The sequence below is a fragment of the Sapajus apella genome, unplaced genomic scaffold (assembly GCF_009761245.1).
Source record: "Sapajus apella isolate SASKATOON/1434 unplaced genomic scaffold, GSC_monkey_1.0 scaffold24, whole genome shotgun sequence".
Classification (NCBI taxonomy): domain Eukaryota; kingdom Metazoa; phylum Chordata; class Mammalia; order Primates; family Cebidae; genus Sapajus; species Sapajus apella.
Window position 1 is genome coordinate 6897755 of NW_022436964.1, and position 15915 is coordinate 6913669.

General features: G+C 44.9%; 1 protein-coding gene across 1 annotated transcript in view; it reads right to left on the bottom strand.

Annotated features, from left to right (window-relative positions):
- Positions 1-13014, bottom strand: part of PSAT1 (phosphoserine aminotransferase 1) — a 33381-nt gene extending 20367 nt beyond the window's left edge. Inside the window, exons 1-6 of the mRNA XM_032290873.1 lie at positions 12626-13014; positions 9383-9443; positions 7912-7981; positions 5356-5561; positions 3816-3988; positions 1816-1985 (exon numbers count right to left, since the gene is read on the bottom strand). Of these exons, the coding sequence (XP_032146764.1) occupies positions 1816-1985; positions 3816-3988; positions 5356-5561; positions 7912-7981; positions 9383-9443; positions 12626-12820 (875 nt within the window). The 5' untranslated portion in view covers positions 12821-13014. The remainder of the gene's footprint in view (positions 1-1815; positions 1986-3815; positions 3989-5355; positions 5562-7911; positions 7982-9382; positions 9444-12625) is intronic.
- Between the last annotated feature and the right edge of the window lie 2901 nt (positions 13015-15915).

A 15915-nucleotide genomic window follows, 5' to 3' on the forward strand; every position in this document is an offset into this window, starting at 1 on the left:
CTCAAAAAAAAAAATCCTTTCTGTCCCATAGTAAATTATGTAGAAGCCATTTTTCCTAAGCAGCACCTAGAGGAGGGGAAGCTCTGACAAAATCCTGACCCAGATGGAATCACCAACTGCACCAGCTTAGCCCCCTCTTTCCTATGCTCCTTTAAAAGAACTTCCACCAAGACAGAAAAATCCTGTTGCGGGAAGAGCTGGACTCCAACAGTGATCATTCTCCTGAGGCAGAATCCCACAAATCCACACTCATCCTTTTGCTGGTGAAGAGAGAACACTAATGGCAGAATGTGCAGACCCAGGGTCTAGAGTCAGATGGCCTGGGTCCACAGCCCAGCCAGGCCACCTTCGAAAACATGACCTCGGCTTCTTCACTTGCAAAATGGAAATCAGGATCCTAATAGTGGCTACCTCCCTGGGTAGTCAGGAGGATTAAACGGTCATATACACACGAAGAATCACCCTTCTGCATCATAGTGGCCCTGGAAAGATACATCTACAAACTCCAGTTCTTCCCTTGTATCTGCTCCTGCTGAGGCTCTGAGAACTCACAACAACAATAACAATATAGCAGCTAATATTTACCCATCGCCAAGTGGGAAGTACTTAGTGCAAAATTTAAAATTTTTATATATATATTTATTTCGATGTATGCGTGTGTACATACACACATACATGTAAATGTACACATACATACATGTGTACGTACAAACGCATACATATAAATGATACACACACATATAAATTAATATGTATATATAAATAAAATAGATGTATATCTCAACTCATTTAATATCTTCACAGCAATGCAATGAAAAGGTACTATTATTACTTCTAGAACCTACTACACAGACACGTTAAGTGACTTGCCTAATACCACACAGCCAGTAAATACTAGACTCTCTTAGGCAATTGTTAAATCTTAAGAGTCATGAAGATTTCCTCAAAATACCCAAGTCTGGGAGTTATGGGATCCTGAGGCAGGGCAGCCTTGCTCTCCCTGAAGTGCTGCAACACAGCCCCCACTCAGCAAATGAGAGCCAGGCTAAAAGGACCCTTTTGATTAGGCTACAAAACAGAAAGCGTTTAAACCAGTATGTTCACTGTCAGGCAGCCAGCTTCCCGCAGGCCCAGCAGAGAAAGAAATGAAAGCAGGGGAGGCCTAGCCTTTGAAAGTTCTTTTCCAAACCTGCACTGGTTGTTTGAGATGCAGGCCACAGCACCTCATCTACAGAGAGCTTCTGGGTTAACGGGTAACCCACCAGGCCCTGGATTACCAAGCTCAAACAAAAAACAACACAAGAAAGGGCAAGAGGAAAAGCTGACCAAATAGTAAAGAGAGGGTCCAGAGGGAGAGAAGAGCCGGGCAGAGAATCTGATAGGATATCTGGGGCATTCAGTCACTGGCTCCTGAAAACATGCTTTACTTTATTTTATTATTATTATTATTTATATAGAGTCTGAGTCACCCTGGCTGGAGTGCAGTGGCGCAATCTCGGGTCACTGAAATCTCCATCTCCTAGATTCAGACGATTCTCCTGCCTCAGCCTTCCGAGTAGCTGGGATTAGAGGTGTGTGCCACCATGCCTGGAAATTTTGTATTTTAGGTAAAGATGGGGTTTCGCCATGTTGGCCAGACTGGTCTCCAACTCCTGACCTCAAATGGTCCACCCACCTCGGCCTCCTGAATTGCTAGGATTACAGGCATGAGGCACTGCGTCCAGCCTCACATTCTTTACTTTAAAATGTAATCTCTTCTTGGATGAAAAATAGTGAGACCCCTCCATGAGTCCACAGACTGATTCCCAGAGTTACCTGAAACATGGAGGCGTGTTGTACAAGGAGTTGTTTCCAGCTTGCACCTTGTATTCCAGGACCGAGGGGCACTCTCGGAGGGCAAACCCCAGCAGGTCATCACGGACAATCACCACGGTGACCCCAGCAGAGCCAACATTCTTCTGGGCACCAGCAAAAATCACACCAAACTTAAAAGGAGAAAAACATGCTGTTTAAGAAGGATTTGGCCATTTTTCATACGTGCACGCAAACTTTCCAACTCTTCCTAAAGCATAATTTTTTAAGGAAATGACTCTATCCTGTGTAAGTAGCAGTCTGCGCTCTAAAGCAATCTCCATCTGGGACGGCAAACCCATACTCAGAGTTTCAAAGCCTGAGGATGATCCTTCGGCCTGGTCCTCACCTGGATGGGGCTAACCCCATCGCTGCAAAATCCTGGTATATACTCACACTTGCTCTGCATACCTCCTTTCTACCCCTAAGTCCATCTTTAAAGTGGGCCTTCTAACTCTCCCTAGTAACCAAAAAAAGAAACAGATTTTGTAATCTATTTAAATCTGTATAAAGGGACAGTCAGAAGATGCTGAGAAAGGGACTGCTATGACAGGGGTGGGACAAGCTGCCTGAGGGAGAAGAAATTATAGAAAACAGATGTTTAAAGATACTTTAGGTAATTCTGTTGTGCAAGATACAGAACCCTCTCCCATGCCTCTCTCCACAAACCCTTAGGAAAATCCAGCGTTGGCACGGAGGTGGGGGTGGGGAAGAGTAATTTATAGTTGTTTAAAATTGCCAGTGCCTCGAGATCAGGAGTTCGAGACCAGCCTGGCCAATACAGTAAAACCCCATCCCTACTAAAAATACAAAAATTAGCTGGGCATGGTGGCACGCACCTGTAAACCCAGCTACTTCAGAGGCTGAGGTAGGAGAATCGCTTGAACCTGGGAGGCGAAGGTTACAGTGAGCCGAGATCATGCCACCGCACTCCAGCCTGGGCAACAGAGCGAGACTTCACCTCAAAAAAAAAAAAATTGCCAGTGCCTGATGATAATAAAAAGCAAACCATAAACCAAATACAGTATCTCTAAACAATGCAGTATTATTCAGCCTTAAAAAAGAAAGTTCTGACACACACGACAACATGGATGAATCTTGAAGATATTCTGCTAAGTGTAATCAATCAGACGCAGACGGACAAATAGTACATGACTCCCTTCTAGGAGGTACCTAGCATAGTCAAATTCACAGAGACAGAAAGTAGAATGGAGACTGCCAGAGGCTGGAGGGTGGGGAGAGTGGGGAGTTCGTGTTTATAGACTTTCAGTTTGGGAAGATGTAAACGTTCTGGAGATGCATGGTGGTGATGGCCGCACAACAATGTGAATGCTCTTAATCCCACTGAACAGTGCACTTAAACATGGTTACCATGGTTACCATGAAATGGTAAGTGTCAATTAAATGGTAAATTTTATTGTAAGTATATTTTATTCCAGTTAAAAAGGCAGAATACCAGTCAGTCAGTTCAGCTGTTGTCTTAGATTCTTTACCCGCATTGGCCCCTGAGGAATGGACCTGGAGCACCGGTCCCACTGCCCCGCCTTGGTGAGCCAACTCATAAAACCTATGTATCCTGTTGATGCTTCTGGAGTGGAGGTGGGTACCAGGCAAGGGGAAGCTCCCTCACATAAGTCCCCTGGACTCGGGATAATCTGCTTCTGTTCTTAAAGACAAGTCACTCCCCATGTGTTGACCAAACAAGTTTCTAAGAACCACTCTCAAAAGCAGGACTCGAGTGGGACCCTGCGAGGCAATCATCATCACGAGGCTGGGAACAGCAGGACTCAGGTACTTCAACAGCTGGGAATTCGCACCTGGCAGCCTGCTCACTGGCAGCTGCCCTGGCTCAGGGGTTCTGCAGGCCCCAGACGCCCATGGTTCTTCTTGTTCTTATATATATTAAAATGCGCCTGTAGAAACCAAGTCAGTGGGTTTCCCCCACGCTGCCTTTTATACATTACCTTAGAAACATCCACTGGCTTGGAAAGGAAGTTTGAGGACATGTCACAAACCAGTACTGCTCCCTTGACGTCAGGTATAAAGTCAAACTCCACACCATGCACCGTCTCATTTGCGCAATAATACACATAGGAGGCATCCGGGTTGAGGTTCCAGGTGCCTGGATCTGGAATTTCTATCACAGAAGACAAGTTTGAGACTCTGCACTTTCACTCTCCTCTTTCCTTATGCAGATGGGAGTCAACCAGGAGACTGACAGGCCTCCCCTAGCAGGGAGAGACTAACTGACTCCAAAGCATTGCACAAGTGAAAGCACCAGCACCCTCCCAGCCTCATCCTTTGTTACCATCGTTACCAACATCCTGAGAGGATGAGCAATGCAACCTTTTGACTTTTACTGGGAACAAATCATCTTCAAAAATGGCATGGGAAGGTGGGCATGGTGGTGTGAGCCTTTAGTCCCAGCTACTTAGGAGGTTAAGGCAGGAGGATCGCTTGAGCCCAGGAGCTGGAGGCTACAGTGCGTTATGATTATGCCTGTGAAGAGCCACTGTACTCCAGCCTGGCTAACAGAAAGTCTCTGTCTCAACAAAATAAAACAAATTTTTTAAAAAGGCATGGGAAGTATCTGAGTTTTCACTTGTCACCCAGTATCCACCTATTCTTCATCTATTGATGGGCCAGTAGTTTCTTCTTGGGACCCCAGCCCTCATCCACTCTCAGCCCATGTAATTCCAGGGAGCCAATGAAACCCACAGCCCAGAGGTAGAATGCAATTCAGGCATGGCCACAGGGACTGATTCAGAATGGGGCACAGGAAACATGAGACTATTACTGGGAATGCTCTGCAAAGGCACTGAAACTTGGGACAATATAAGGTCAGAAAGAGCTGCAGCCACCCTTCAAGAAAAGGACAGCTTTTCCTGCCTGCGGAACCACCAGGTCCTGGAGACATTGTTGGAGCCCCTGATCAAGCCATATCTAAAGCCAAACCAGCCCCTGGACTTTTTCAGCTAATCAGCTGAAAAGCTACGACTAACTACTCAATATACTCTGCAATAAGAGTATGCATAGGCCGGGCACAGTGGCTCAAGCCTTTAATCCCAGCACTTTGGGAGGCCAAGGCAGGCGGATCACCTGAGATCAGGAGTTCAAGACCAGCCTGGCCAACATGGTGAAACTCCATCTCTACTGAAAATTAAAAAAGTAGTCAGGTGTGGTGACAGACACCTGTAATCCCAGATACTCGGGAGGCTGAGGCAAGAGAATCACTTGAACTGGGGAGGCAGAGGTTGCAGTGAGGCAAGACTGCACCACTGCATTCCAGCCTGGGTGACAGAGCAAAACACTATCTCGAAAATAAAATAAAATAAAATAAAAGTATTCATAGGCTCTTGTCTTAGCTAGTGCAGCCAGCCAATCTAAATGGTAACAAACTAACAACTGACAAAGGGAGAAAGGAATTAAAAACTATAGATTGCCCTGGGCAGGGGTAACCCATCAGTCAGCATTTCACCACCCAGCTCAGCTCCCAGAACTTACTTGTATAACTCCCAAGTTTAGGGTGAACGATATTTATAGTCCCAAACTTCTTGGCTTCTTCTGCAGCCTTAGCTGACCAAGATCCTGTCACCACATAGTCCGCATACCTTCCTGCTTTCAAGCCAATCAGGTTTAAGGGGATAGCACTGAACTGGCCGGACCCACCTCCTTGCACAAAAATCACCTTATAGTTGTCTGGAACGGCTCTGGACAGAAGCACAGGTAACAGTAAATACATGGACTCATGCAGTCAAAGATTGAGAACAAGTGATGCTCTACCAAGTGCTTTACCTTGGGTGGATTTACTACAAGAAATATGGTAACGTTCTAATACTACTTTATCCTCCCTAATTCACTCATTTATCTATGCAATCCTTGGACAACTATTTACTGGGGACTGTGTTGAAAGCCTAGGGTTACTGTTCCTCCTCTTCCTAGTGACAACACCTTGATGTTCCTTTAGGAAATTACCCCTCTGCCACTCTTGTCCACATGGTTCAACTGTGGTCAACCCCGACTCAAGGGGATAAGCACCTACCCCAGGCTGGCCAGTGAAATTTGGTACTGAGACCTTTATTCCAACTTCTGGGTAAGGAAAGCTGTTTCTATTGAGGGAAAGGAGAAACTTGTAGGAGCTAATCCTGCAACCAATGGTGGCCACTTGATGAACAGAACACATAAGAAAGCAGATCCAGAAGATGGGGGAAAACCACTTTCCTGGGATCATTTAGAAGCACCTAAATCCTCCTGCATTCTTCTGTTAGGTGAGGTAATACATTTCTTTTTACTTAAGCCAGTGAGTTGGGGGTCCTATAACTTGCAACCAATGATCCTGTGTTACGCACCATGCTATGAACCAGGTGGATGATGGGCAGGAGTTTTTGATAATGTTTTAGGCCTAGCCATGAAATCATATATCTATTATACTTTAAAATAAAAAGCAAAATTCTTTGACTCCTGGATGAAAAATTAAGATAATGATGAGGATGTCTACAGGCAGTAGAATAAGGCCAACTCCAAAAGGACAGGGCCATGGAAGCTGGACCCAAGCCTTTGAGTAAGGTCAGAGCCTGGGAATAGGTGTACAGAAGCCAGATGGCCAGGGAACAGAGCTCCAGCAAAGATACAGAGGTAAATTAATAAACGGCAGGGCAACGTGGCAGGGTCTTGGGGAATGGGTGATAGGTAAATATCTTGTCCTGAAACATGTGTGACCTATATTCAGTGCTCAGTAGGATAGCAAGCTACCAGCAAGTCTTAGGAGACTCAAGCCATGAGGTTCTTAGCAGCTGGGAAGACTGAAAACCCAAGACAGAGTTCCAGGTTCATATTATGCAGATATAGAGCAGTTAACAAGGCCAGGAATTAGACAGAAGAAAACCAGGCTGAGGTCTAAGCACAGGTATACAAGGTAGGACCCAGGTTAAGACAAGAAAAGGTAAGACCTTAAATTGAACTGGGACCCCAGTCAGAAGAAGCTCATAGCCATGTGGTCAAATGCCATCTCTCCCAGGCTAATGTTCCAAATACCCACTCCATGAAGGACAGGATTGTCCTGTGAATGTAACATGATACTCAGCAGGCCAACGGACGTGGGAAGCCAAGCAGATGGCTACCAGCTCCGAATATTCACACTGTAATTAGCATCTACTTCTCCTCACAGAAATACCACCAAGCCTGCCCCATCTGAATTATTTTATCAAAGCAATTTGAAAAAGAAAGTATGAAATAATCAGTACAATTCTAATTTTATTACTGTAATAATGTAAGAATGGGTCCTAACATATTAGTGATTATCCCTGACTAGTGGGGTTAAAGTTAATTCCAGTTTAGTTGAGAGCTACAATGTTTTTACTGAACTTTCTACCATAAATGTGCATTATTTTTGTGAGCAGGAAAAAAAATGGTACGCTTTCATAATTTGTAGGTTTATGTGAACATACTTATATAAGAATCTCTCTTTAAACAGCAATCTATTTAAGAACAAGGTATCCTCTGGATAGGAAAGGCAGTGCAGATAACCCAGGTTTTATCAAAGCAGCAGTTCCTAGAGTTCAGAACTCTTACAATTACCCAAAGAGCCTATTAAAAATAATTTCTAGAGATTCTGATTTAGGTCTAAGTGGTGCCCACGACTTGAATTTTTTAATATTCCCCCCAACCAGGTGACTCTGACAGATGGCATGAGACCCCAACTTCGAGAACCCCTGAAGTAATTTGTAGCCAATTATGCTGACAAAGATGACCATTTCTTTGTCATTTACATCCCTTTCATGCCAGTTTAACTACCACAGCAGCTGAAAAATCTTTCCTAGATACAATGATTTCAAATCTTTGGAAATATCATATAAAATAAGAAGAAAAGCCTACAAACACAGGATGGGGAACAAGTAAAAAGCACTATGTACTAATAGTGAGTTGGAAAGAATCTTAAAAGGATTATTTTTAATTATGGAATATTCTGAACAAACAATAGAGTGTAGAAAATAATGGAAGACATCCAGGTTTAGGAAGTATCTAACAAAAGTAACGTAATTTGGTCTTTTTAAAACTTACAACAATTCCCGCACAAGATTCTCTGTATTGTTAATAATCTTGGCAAAATCTGACGATCTGTGACTCATTTCTGTGAAAGGAAAGATAAACAACAACAAAAAAAGTTCCAGTTTAAAACCAAATGAACAGAAACACCTATGAAATTTGCAGGTAAACAATAAAGGGAAATTTCAGTTATTCTGCACACAAATTGTGGGCCAAGGCTCACTTAGTTTAGGGGATCAACCAAACTGATTTTCAAATTCCAAACATTTCAGCTTCACAGTCATGGCAGAAGGATTTTTCAAGTGGCATATTCATTGCACAAGCTATTTATTAATTCCCCACTCTGTGATGTTCTCTGTGATTCTTCCTACCATCTCTTTCTCACAAACAGGAATCCATGTGCAACAGGTGCCCTTTAGGATAAGAGCACAAAATTCTATGCTTGCTCTGAGACTATATCTTTCTTATAGACAGCATTCATTGAAAACAGTTCTATAAAAGTTTATAACCAAAATAATTACAAAGAATTTTAAAGACTTCTACAAAAGACTTCTACTGAGGTCTCACTTCATAGAAATCTAAGTATATGTCCCAAACCAAAAAGAACAAAATGTAACAGAAATAAACAATACAATAAACCCTATTGTCTCTTAATACCATTCAGTCTTAGGAACTACCAAAAATAAAAGAAAGTAAGTTTTAGAATGCAGAGGTCCTCTTCCCCAAAAATATAGGGGAAACTTAACAATGAAATTATTAATGTGCAAGGTCTTCATAATAGGCTTGTATACTTTTAAACTTTAATAAGGTTGTATTTAAGTATAATAAAAACTGTAAATTAAATGTAAAGCAATATTATAAATGTTTGGAGGCACTATTATGCAAATGTACAGTATCTTCTAATCCTAGGTCTTGTGATTAGCAAAAACCAATTATGACAGAGTAAGCTGAGATGTCAGAGCCTCTCACCAGCACTTATGCTGTTTTCAAAATGGTTTTTATCAAACATGCAACCTAAGCTATTAAAGTTTAAAGATACATCTGTAAAGGCCTGTAGGAAGACCTATAGGCTCTGTAATTCTATATTTGATGCATTTAAATTAGTCCCCTTTGGGCCAGGGCTCAGTGGCTCAAGCCTGTAATCCCAAAACTTCGGGAGGCCAATGTGGAAGGATTGCTTGAGGCCAGAAATTTGAGATCAGCCTGAGCAACAAGGCGAGACCCCATCTCATGGGGTCTTTCAAAAATGTTTTAAACATGTTTAAAAAATTAGCTAGGTGTGGTAACATGTACCTATAGTCCTAGCTACTCAGGAGGCCGAGGCAGGAAGCTCACTTGAGCTCAGGGGTTAGAGGCTGCATGAACTATGATCATGCCATCGTATTCCAGCCTGGGCGACAGAGCAGGACCCTGCCTCTTAAAAAAAAAAAAAAAAAAATGTTTCCTTTGAAACTGGACACGCACAGAATTCAAAAGTAAATCTTACCAAGAACACTAATGCCAACTCCTTTGTAGTCTAATAATTCCTTTTGTATCTCCAACAACACCTAGAAAAAAATAAAATAAAATAAGGTGATTTCAATATGCTTTGCACAGCTTTCCCTCTGCACATACAAACCTAAGGGGATGAGGAAAGGTCTGTAGTGAGGTCCTCAGGTATCCATCCCCACCCACACCAGTCCCCTTCCTCCCCATGTCCACAAAGCCAGCGATGATGCAACTTACACACAAGGTAAGCATGAAATTAGGCAATGTGACCGATGCCGATACACTTTTTCCAAAGGCATGAATGTACCGATTCCCTAGAAAATATCCCCTTCTCAAATCTCATTCACCACTCTCCTAAAGCTAAAGTACAGTGTTAAAGTACAGAATGCATAAGGTTCTGGGTTAAAGGAACAACAACAAAAAAAATTATGCCCAAATTATACAGGTAACTCAAGTTTCCGATTCCTTTTTGTCTAAGGTGCTAGACTGGGAAGCGTGGGGTGGGCAGGAAGAAGGAAGAGACTGCTGTGAATAAGATTTGTCCCAGGGTGCTGCAACAAGACTAGCACAATGCTGATAGTTGTTGAGTCTCAGAGATGGGTCCTTGGACGTTCACTACACTACCTCTTCCTTTGTGTATGTGAGGATTCCCATGATAAAAAAAAAAGAGAGAAAAAGAAAAGCTTTTAAAATGAATATAAAGTAAGTGTGCAAAAGCAACCAGCCAGAAAAGGTCTACAAATAGGAGGCAGTTTTTTTTTTTTTTTTAAAGGTGCTAGCTAAGGAGGGCACTATTAAAGCACAGCTATAACCTAAACTGGACTGGAACTTGTCTGAAAAAAACAATATTTTAACAATAAAGAATTAGACAAAAAAAGACTGCCTTGACGACTGGGTCTAAGAATGTGTTATCGTTTTCTGAAATGTTGGATGCTTGTTAGCACTGGCTGATCAAATAAACTAGAGTGAATCTTTTCCTTTAGTAAAGAGAAACATTCATCTGTGAATAATCTTTGAACTTGCTCTGAGAGGGTATGTTTATTACAGATAGCATTCATTGAAAACAGTTATATAAAAGTTTATAACCAAAATAATTACAAAGAGCTCTAAAGACTTCTACTCAAAAATCAAACCTCCCTAATCTAGTAAGGTTTTTTCAAGTTGCAGAATGCATTGCTTTTGTGGATCACAATTAAATATTATTTAAGGCTTGTTTCATTTTAATGGCTGATCCAAGTCATCACGGAGGCCAGTATGTACAGAGAAAGGGGGAGCTTTTATTGCTTGGTCTCTTCCTCTTTGGAGAAAGTCCTGATGATCTCCTCTTTCCTGGCCTGGAGGCCTCTTCACAGCACTTGCGTGCTTCCTTGGTCTTAGACCTGCCGGCCCCTGCCTGGGCAGCCTTAAACTTCTGGGCTCAGGAGATCCTCCCACCTTAGCCTCCTGAGTTGCTGGGACAACTCAGGAGCGCGCACCATCACATCCAGCTCAAAGCTAATTTTTTTTTTTAATCAAACAGAACAGACTAGAGTAGGATAGAATACAAAATAGTGTATATCACAGGTAATTGCGCTACACATAAGGCTTTTATTTTCATTACAATTGAATGTGTATCCTTTGTCATTTTGTAAACATGTTTTTCACTGTAGGTTACAGTCAAAAAAGTTTGAAAGCTTCTCTAATCTCTATAGTTCAACTAAATCAAGGAAACACATAAACAGCAACATTTGCCTGCCCCCTCGCCCTCTCACCCCGCAGGTTACATGCAGTCCAAGGGCAAAAATTCTCCCAGAAAAATTAATAATAAATAATTGCGTTACTGATGACAATTGCCATTACAATTACTGTAATAAATCAATAACGAATTACATAGGGAACAAATATTTGGAACACTCCAAAACATGGGGGATGGAGGAGGAGGCTACAGGAAACATTTCCACAGCTGGAGCAGGGAATCTCACCTAAAACTGTTATTACTGAGAAAAGATAAGCTCTGTCCTCTCAGCTACTTTGAGCGCTGCCCCTGGAAAAGCAAGACGCCCTTTCCCCTTTAAAACTAGATTCTCTGTTCTTACCACAACACAGAGGAGGCTCTGTCCTAGTGAGATTTCTACTCTGCTCAACAATTGATAATTGTAAATTACTTGACAATGCCCCATGCTGCTCCAACATATTATCAGCTCTATTCTGGTTACAAAAATAAAAATATAACAGCAGCAGCAGCCGCCTGACAATGGGCTCAAGGCACATCAGAGGCTTTGCCTTCTTTCCTGCGGGTGGACTGGGGAAGGGGGTTAGGCGGGGGAGGGGAGGAGCCGGGCTGGAGACTGGTAAGGCAGACAGTGAGCTCCACTTGCGTGGTCTGATTGCGGCCCGGGGGAGAATTCAATCATTTGGTTGAATTCAATCATTCGGTTTACTCCGGAACGAAATGAACAGAGAACTGGGTTAAGCAGCCCAAAGCCTACCAGAGTTCGAATACTCGACCACTTTTAGGGGACAAGCAGGTTAAAAAGAGGGGGGTAGGTAGGGAGAATGGCTTTAGGAAAGGTTAGGTTCTGTGGGAGGCAAGGAGGGGAAAGTTGGACTGAAGGTTTTCAAATTAACATTTCTGAAAAGCAGTGTTCACAAGTGCTGCTAAAGCAAACAATGGTGTAGGGGTCGGGGGTCACCCACACGCGGACCTTTTAAGTTTGCAATCCCTCTCACGTGAGAGGGATTTGCAATCTCAGCTCACGTGACCCACTGCACTATGCAAAACCTGTCATCGGTTCATTCCCATTCACCACTCATTCACACTGTGTCCATTCATGCATCCGCTCCACACTGCCCGGGCTCGCTGCACAGTTGCGCGAGGCGAACGCAGAGACCAGAGCTCTTTTTTTTCCGCCCCACCTCAGCCCCCGGGCGGCCCGGCCCCGCCTAGGAGATGGCACAGCCCGGGAGTCTGCAGGTGCGCCGCACCGGCGGGACAGCAGGCCCCGGCCAACTGAGTCGTGCACTGCCTCGCACCAGCAGGCAGCGCCGGGGCAGCTGCATGGGCACGCCTCGCCGAGTTTCCTCTCCAACTGCATTCTTCCCGAAGCCCGCTTGCTAGAGCTGCTGATCTCACCGTGCACGCCGGTGCAAAGTGCCTGGGAGACTCAAGGCGGGGAGCGGGAATCCGAGTGCCACACGCAGGGATGCCACGCGCGTGCTCCCGCTTGAACCTCACTCCCGGCGAGCGCTCGCGGGGACTTACTGAGTGTGGCAGCTTGGCGGGACCAGGTCCGAAGTTGACAACCTGCCTCGGGGCGTCCATGGTGCGGCGGCGAGGGCGGCGAGTCAGCAAAGGAGGACTGAACGCCTGAACTACAAGCGTTCCCTGCAGCCGCGCTACGAGTCTGAAGCCGGCTCTGAGCCCCTGCCGTGTTCCAGCGCCGAGTAGGCGGCCCATTGGCCCGCGCTGTCTCTGGCCCTGCGCTGATTGGTTCGCGCGAAGGAGCTCGCAACCCCATTGGTCGCGCTTCCGAGCCGAGTCGGAGCAGTTGCTCCTCCTCGCGTTTACTGTTTCAACCCCCCTTTTTGATCAATGCAAGGAGCGCGCGAGATTGCGCCAGCCAGCCGGATCCGCTGGGCGCCTGCCCGAGGATCGTCGGCGGCGGGAAGAGGCTGCCCCTGCCAACCTGCCTTCGCCCAGTGAGCCCTCCATCAGACCGGTTCTAGCCCTCCAACCCCAGCTCCTCTCTCTTGGCCGAAAGGGCAGCTGCCGACCAGCTTTGTCGCCCCCATCCACCCACCTCTCACCACCAGCCCCCTGTTTGGGCTAAGATGCATTTGTTCCAGAACCAGCAGTCGTTAATCTACAAAACTTTTCTAAGCATCCCCACGGGCGTCGGATACCCCAGTGGAGAGGGAGGACCCCCGCCCAAGATGGAAGCGCAGGATGAAGGGCGGGGGGTGGGTGGATACGGTTCTTTGTATTTGCACGTGCAGGATGAAAGAGCGGAGGTGGCCAAGGACGCAGCGGGGAGCGATGGCCTGGGAAGGATGGATGCCAGCCAGCCAAGGCCTTTAAAGTCGCTGATTCTCCATTTCCTCCTTTGTGGAACGAGTGAGCTGGAACCCTGCGGCAGCTCTCAGGTTGCGCCCGCACTGACAAGCTGTGAGTTTAGAAACGTGAGGAGATATTAATAAGTACGCGATACCCATAGGGCGCTGCAGCCCAAACCAGAGAAAGGTGGCCCCGAGCCAGGCCAGGCGCAGGGCCAGAGCTGCTCAAACTTTTCCACAAAAGTGTCCTCAAAAGAACCCCAGGGAACACCCGCATGGGGTTCTAAAACAGAAAGCCCTCCCCCCAACCCTTCAAGAAAGAATTTCCTTTGAAGTCTGGAATTTCATCATTTTAAAACTGTGAATTATGTATTTTATGCTATCATTTAACCTAGTTTCTTTTAATGTAAAAATATTTTTCCACTCTCAGTAAAATTGATGCACTAGGAGTATACACAGTGCAACTACCTCGTTCAGAAAAGACTTGTAATTGGACAGGGCTTTGGCTTTTGTTTGCTTTCCCTGATGAGAATGTGGGGAGTATGGGGTTGAGTGCAGAGGCACTGCTCTGGATTTGGGAGTTGAAGGACAAAGTTTTCAGAAAAAGGCAAAATGAACAAGGCGTTCCTCAGCAACTTCATTAAGAAAACTACAACATCGAAGAAAGAATGTGAATCTCAGCCCAGAAACTCATGCATGCATGAGTTTGGGGCAATCTCATGCGCTCCTTGCATTGATCAAAAAGGGGGATTGAAACAGTAAACGCCTGGAGGAGTGTCCCAAAAAGTATGGCTGAGTTGTTTCCACTGCCCAGGTTGATGAGCTCCCTACTACTTCTGTGTCCCACTAAGGGGCACAGGAATTTGGGGTGGGGCAGTGGTGGCTATTGTCTCATCTGCTAAGACATTCCCTGCAGCATTTCCTCCCTGGGGTCCTGCAGTTTCCAAGACGATATTTCAGGGACACAAGTCAAACATACCCTGAGCCTTGGGACCACCAATCTCTGTCTTCCTTCCGCCCGGGGACAATCTCCTTTTTAGTCTAGGGAAGATCTATCTTTTCCATGTTTATTCCTCACACTGTGTCCACAAACACCTTAAATCACAGCCAGAAACTCAAATGCCTCCAGGGGCGACTCAGGGATATGAAACAAGTAGTGGGAATGGTGGCAAATTGATTTCATTTGTCCATTTGTGGCAGACGTGCACACGGCCACTGCACATTTGTGATCCCCCATCCATGGGATAGGGTTGATGGCAGGAAGTGGCTCCCAGACTGGCTTCATGTTTCCCAGCTCCCCTTGCATCTAGGTGAGCCACATGACTGGGTCCCCCAGTGGAATGTGGGCCAAGTCATGTGTGTCACTTTCAGGCTAGGACGGTTGAGAAATGGATGTGTTTCTCCACTTTCTTTTTCCTATTCCACAAGTTGAAAACAAAAAACTCCCCCACCCCTAGGGACAGTGGAGACAGAGCAAAGAGGGAGCCCTAGGTCCCTGAATCACCTGCACCAGACTTGTCATATGTAAGTGAGAAATCAACTTCTTTTATGCTATGTCACTGAAATATGAGAGGCTATTTGTTACAGCAGCTCACATTATCCTAATTAATACGCCATCCTAAATGCAACAGCTGTGGTTCAGATCCCGCTGGTTGTTGCCAAGTAGGCAAATGAAGTTGCTTAAGCTATCTTCACGTTTTGAAAGAAAAGCCAGAAACCCAGATTTTTATGTGGTATCTCCTTATTTTTAAACATCTATAAATGTGAATTTCAGCAAAACACTGTACAAATAAATATTCTGAGGGGCAAACTCCAGCTTATCTGAGGGCTGATTGAGCATACAGGTAACAAGCTCTCCAAAGGACTGTTTATAATGTTCTGCCCCCAGATGTCCTCCAGTTCAACGGGGAACACTCTCAGCTAAGTGCCTGAATAAAGGGGCAGCAAAGGGGGAAATATAATTTAATCTCAATCCTTCTTGCCTATTTTGCACTGGTCTATAAAGACAGCCCAGATGAACCCCTGCATTTCAGGAGGGATCCTCCCCTCTTAGTAGATTCTCATTTAGAAGGTACGAAGAAGCTTCTTTATGAAATACGTATTTTGTAAAAAGGCAGAAATTCAATTTTCACAAGTGTTATTCATTGAGCACGAAATATGTGAAAGATGCCAGGTGCTGCCGCGATTCCCAATCAGATCCGGCCATCCTGTTTAGACGGGTTGAAAAGAGAAGAAGGCAACTTGAGCAGGGGAGAAAATCTATTTGGAATGAGACAAGATTCTTTCTGCTGCCGTTTTTGTAGTTGGAGCTAAAGTTCCTTTTCCCTTATCATTGTTCCCAGAGAAAGTGAGGAAAGGAAGCTGTGTGAGGTGGCTGACGCCTATAATCCGAGCACTTTGGGAGGTCAAGGCAGGCGGATCACTTGAGGTCTGGAGTTCGAGACCAGCCTGACCAACATGGTGAAACACCGTCTCTACTAAAAAAAAAAAAAAAAAAAA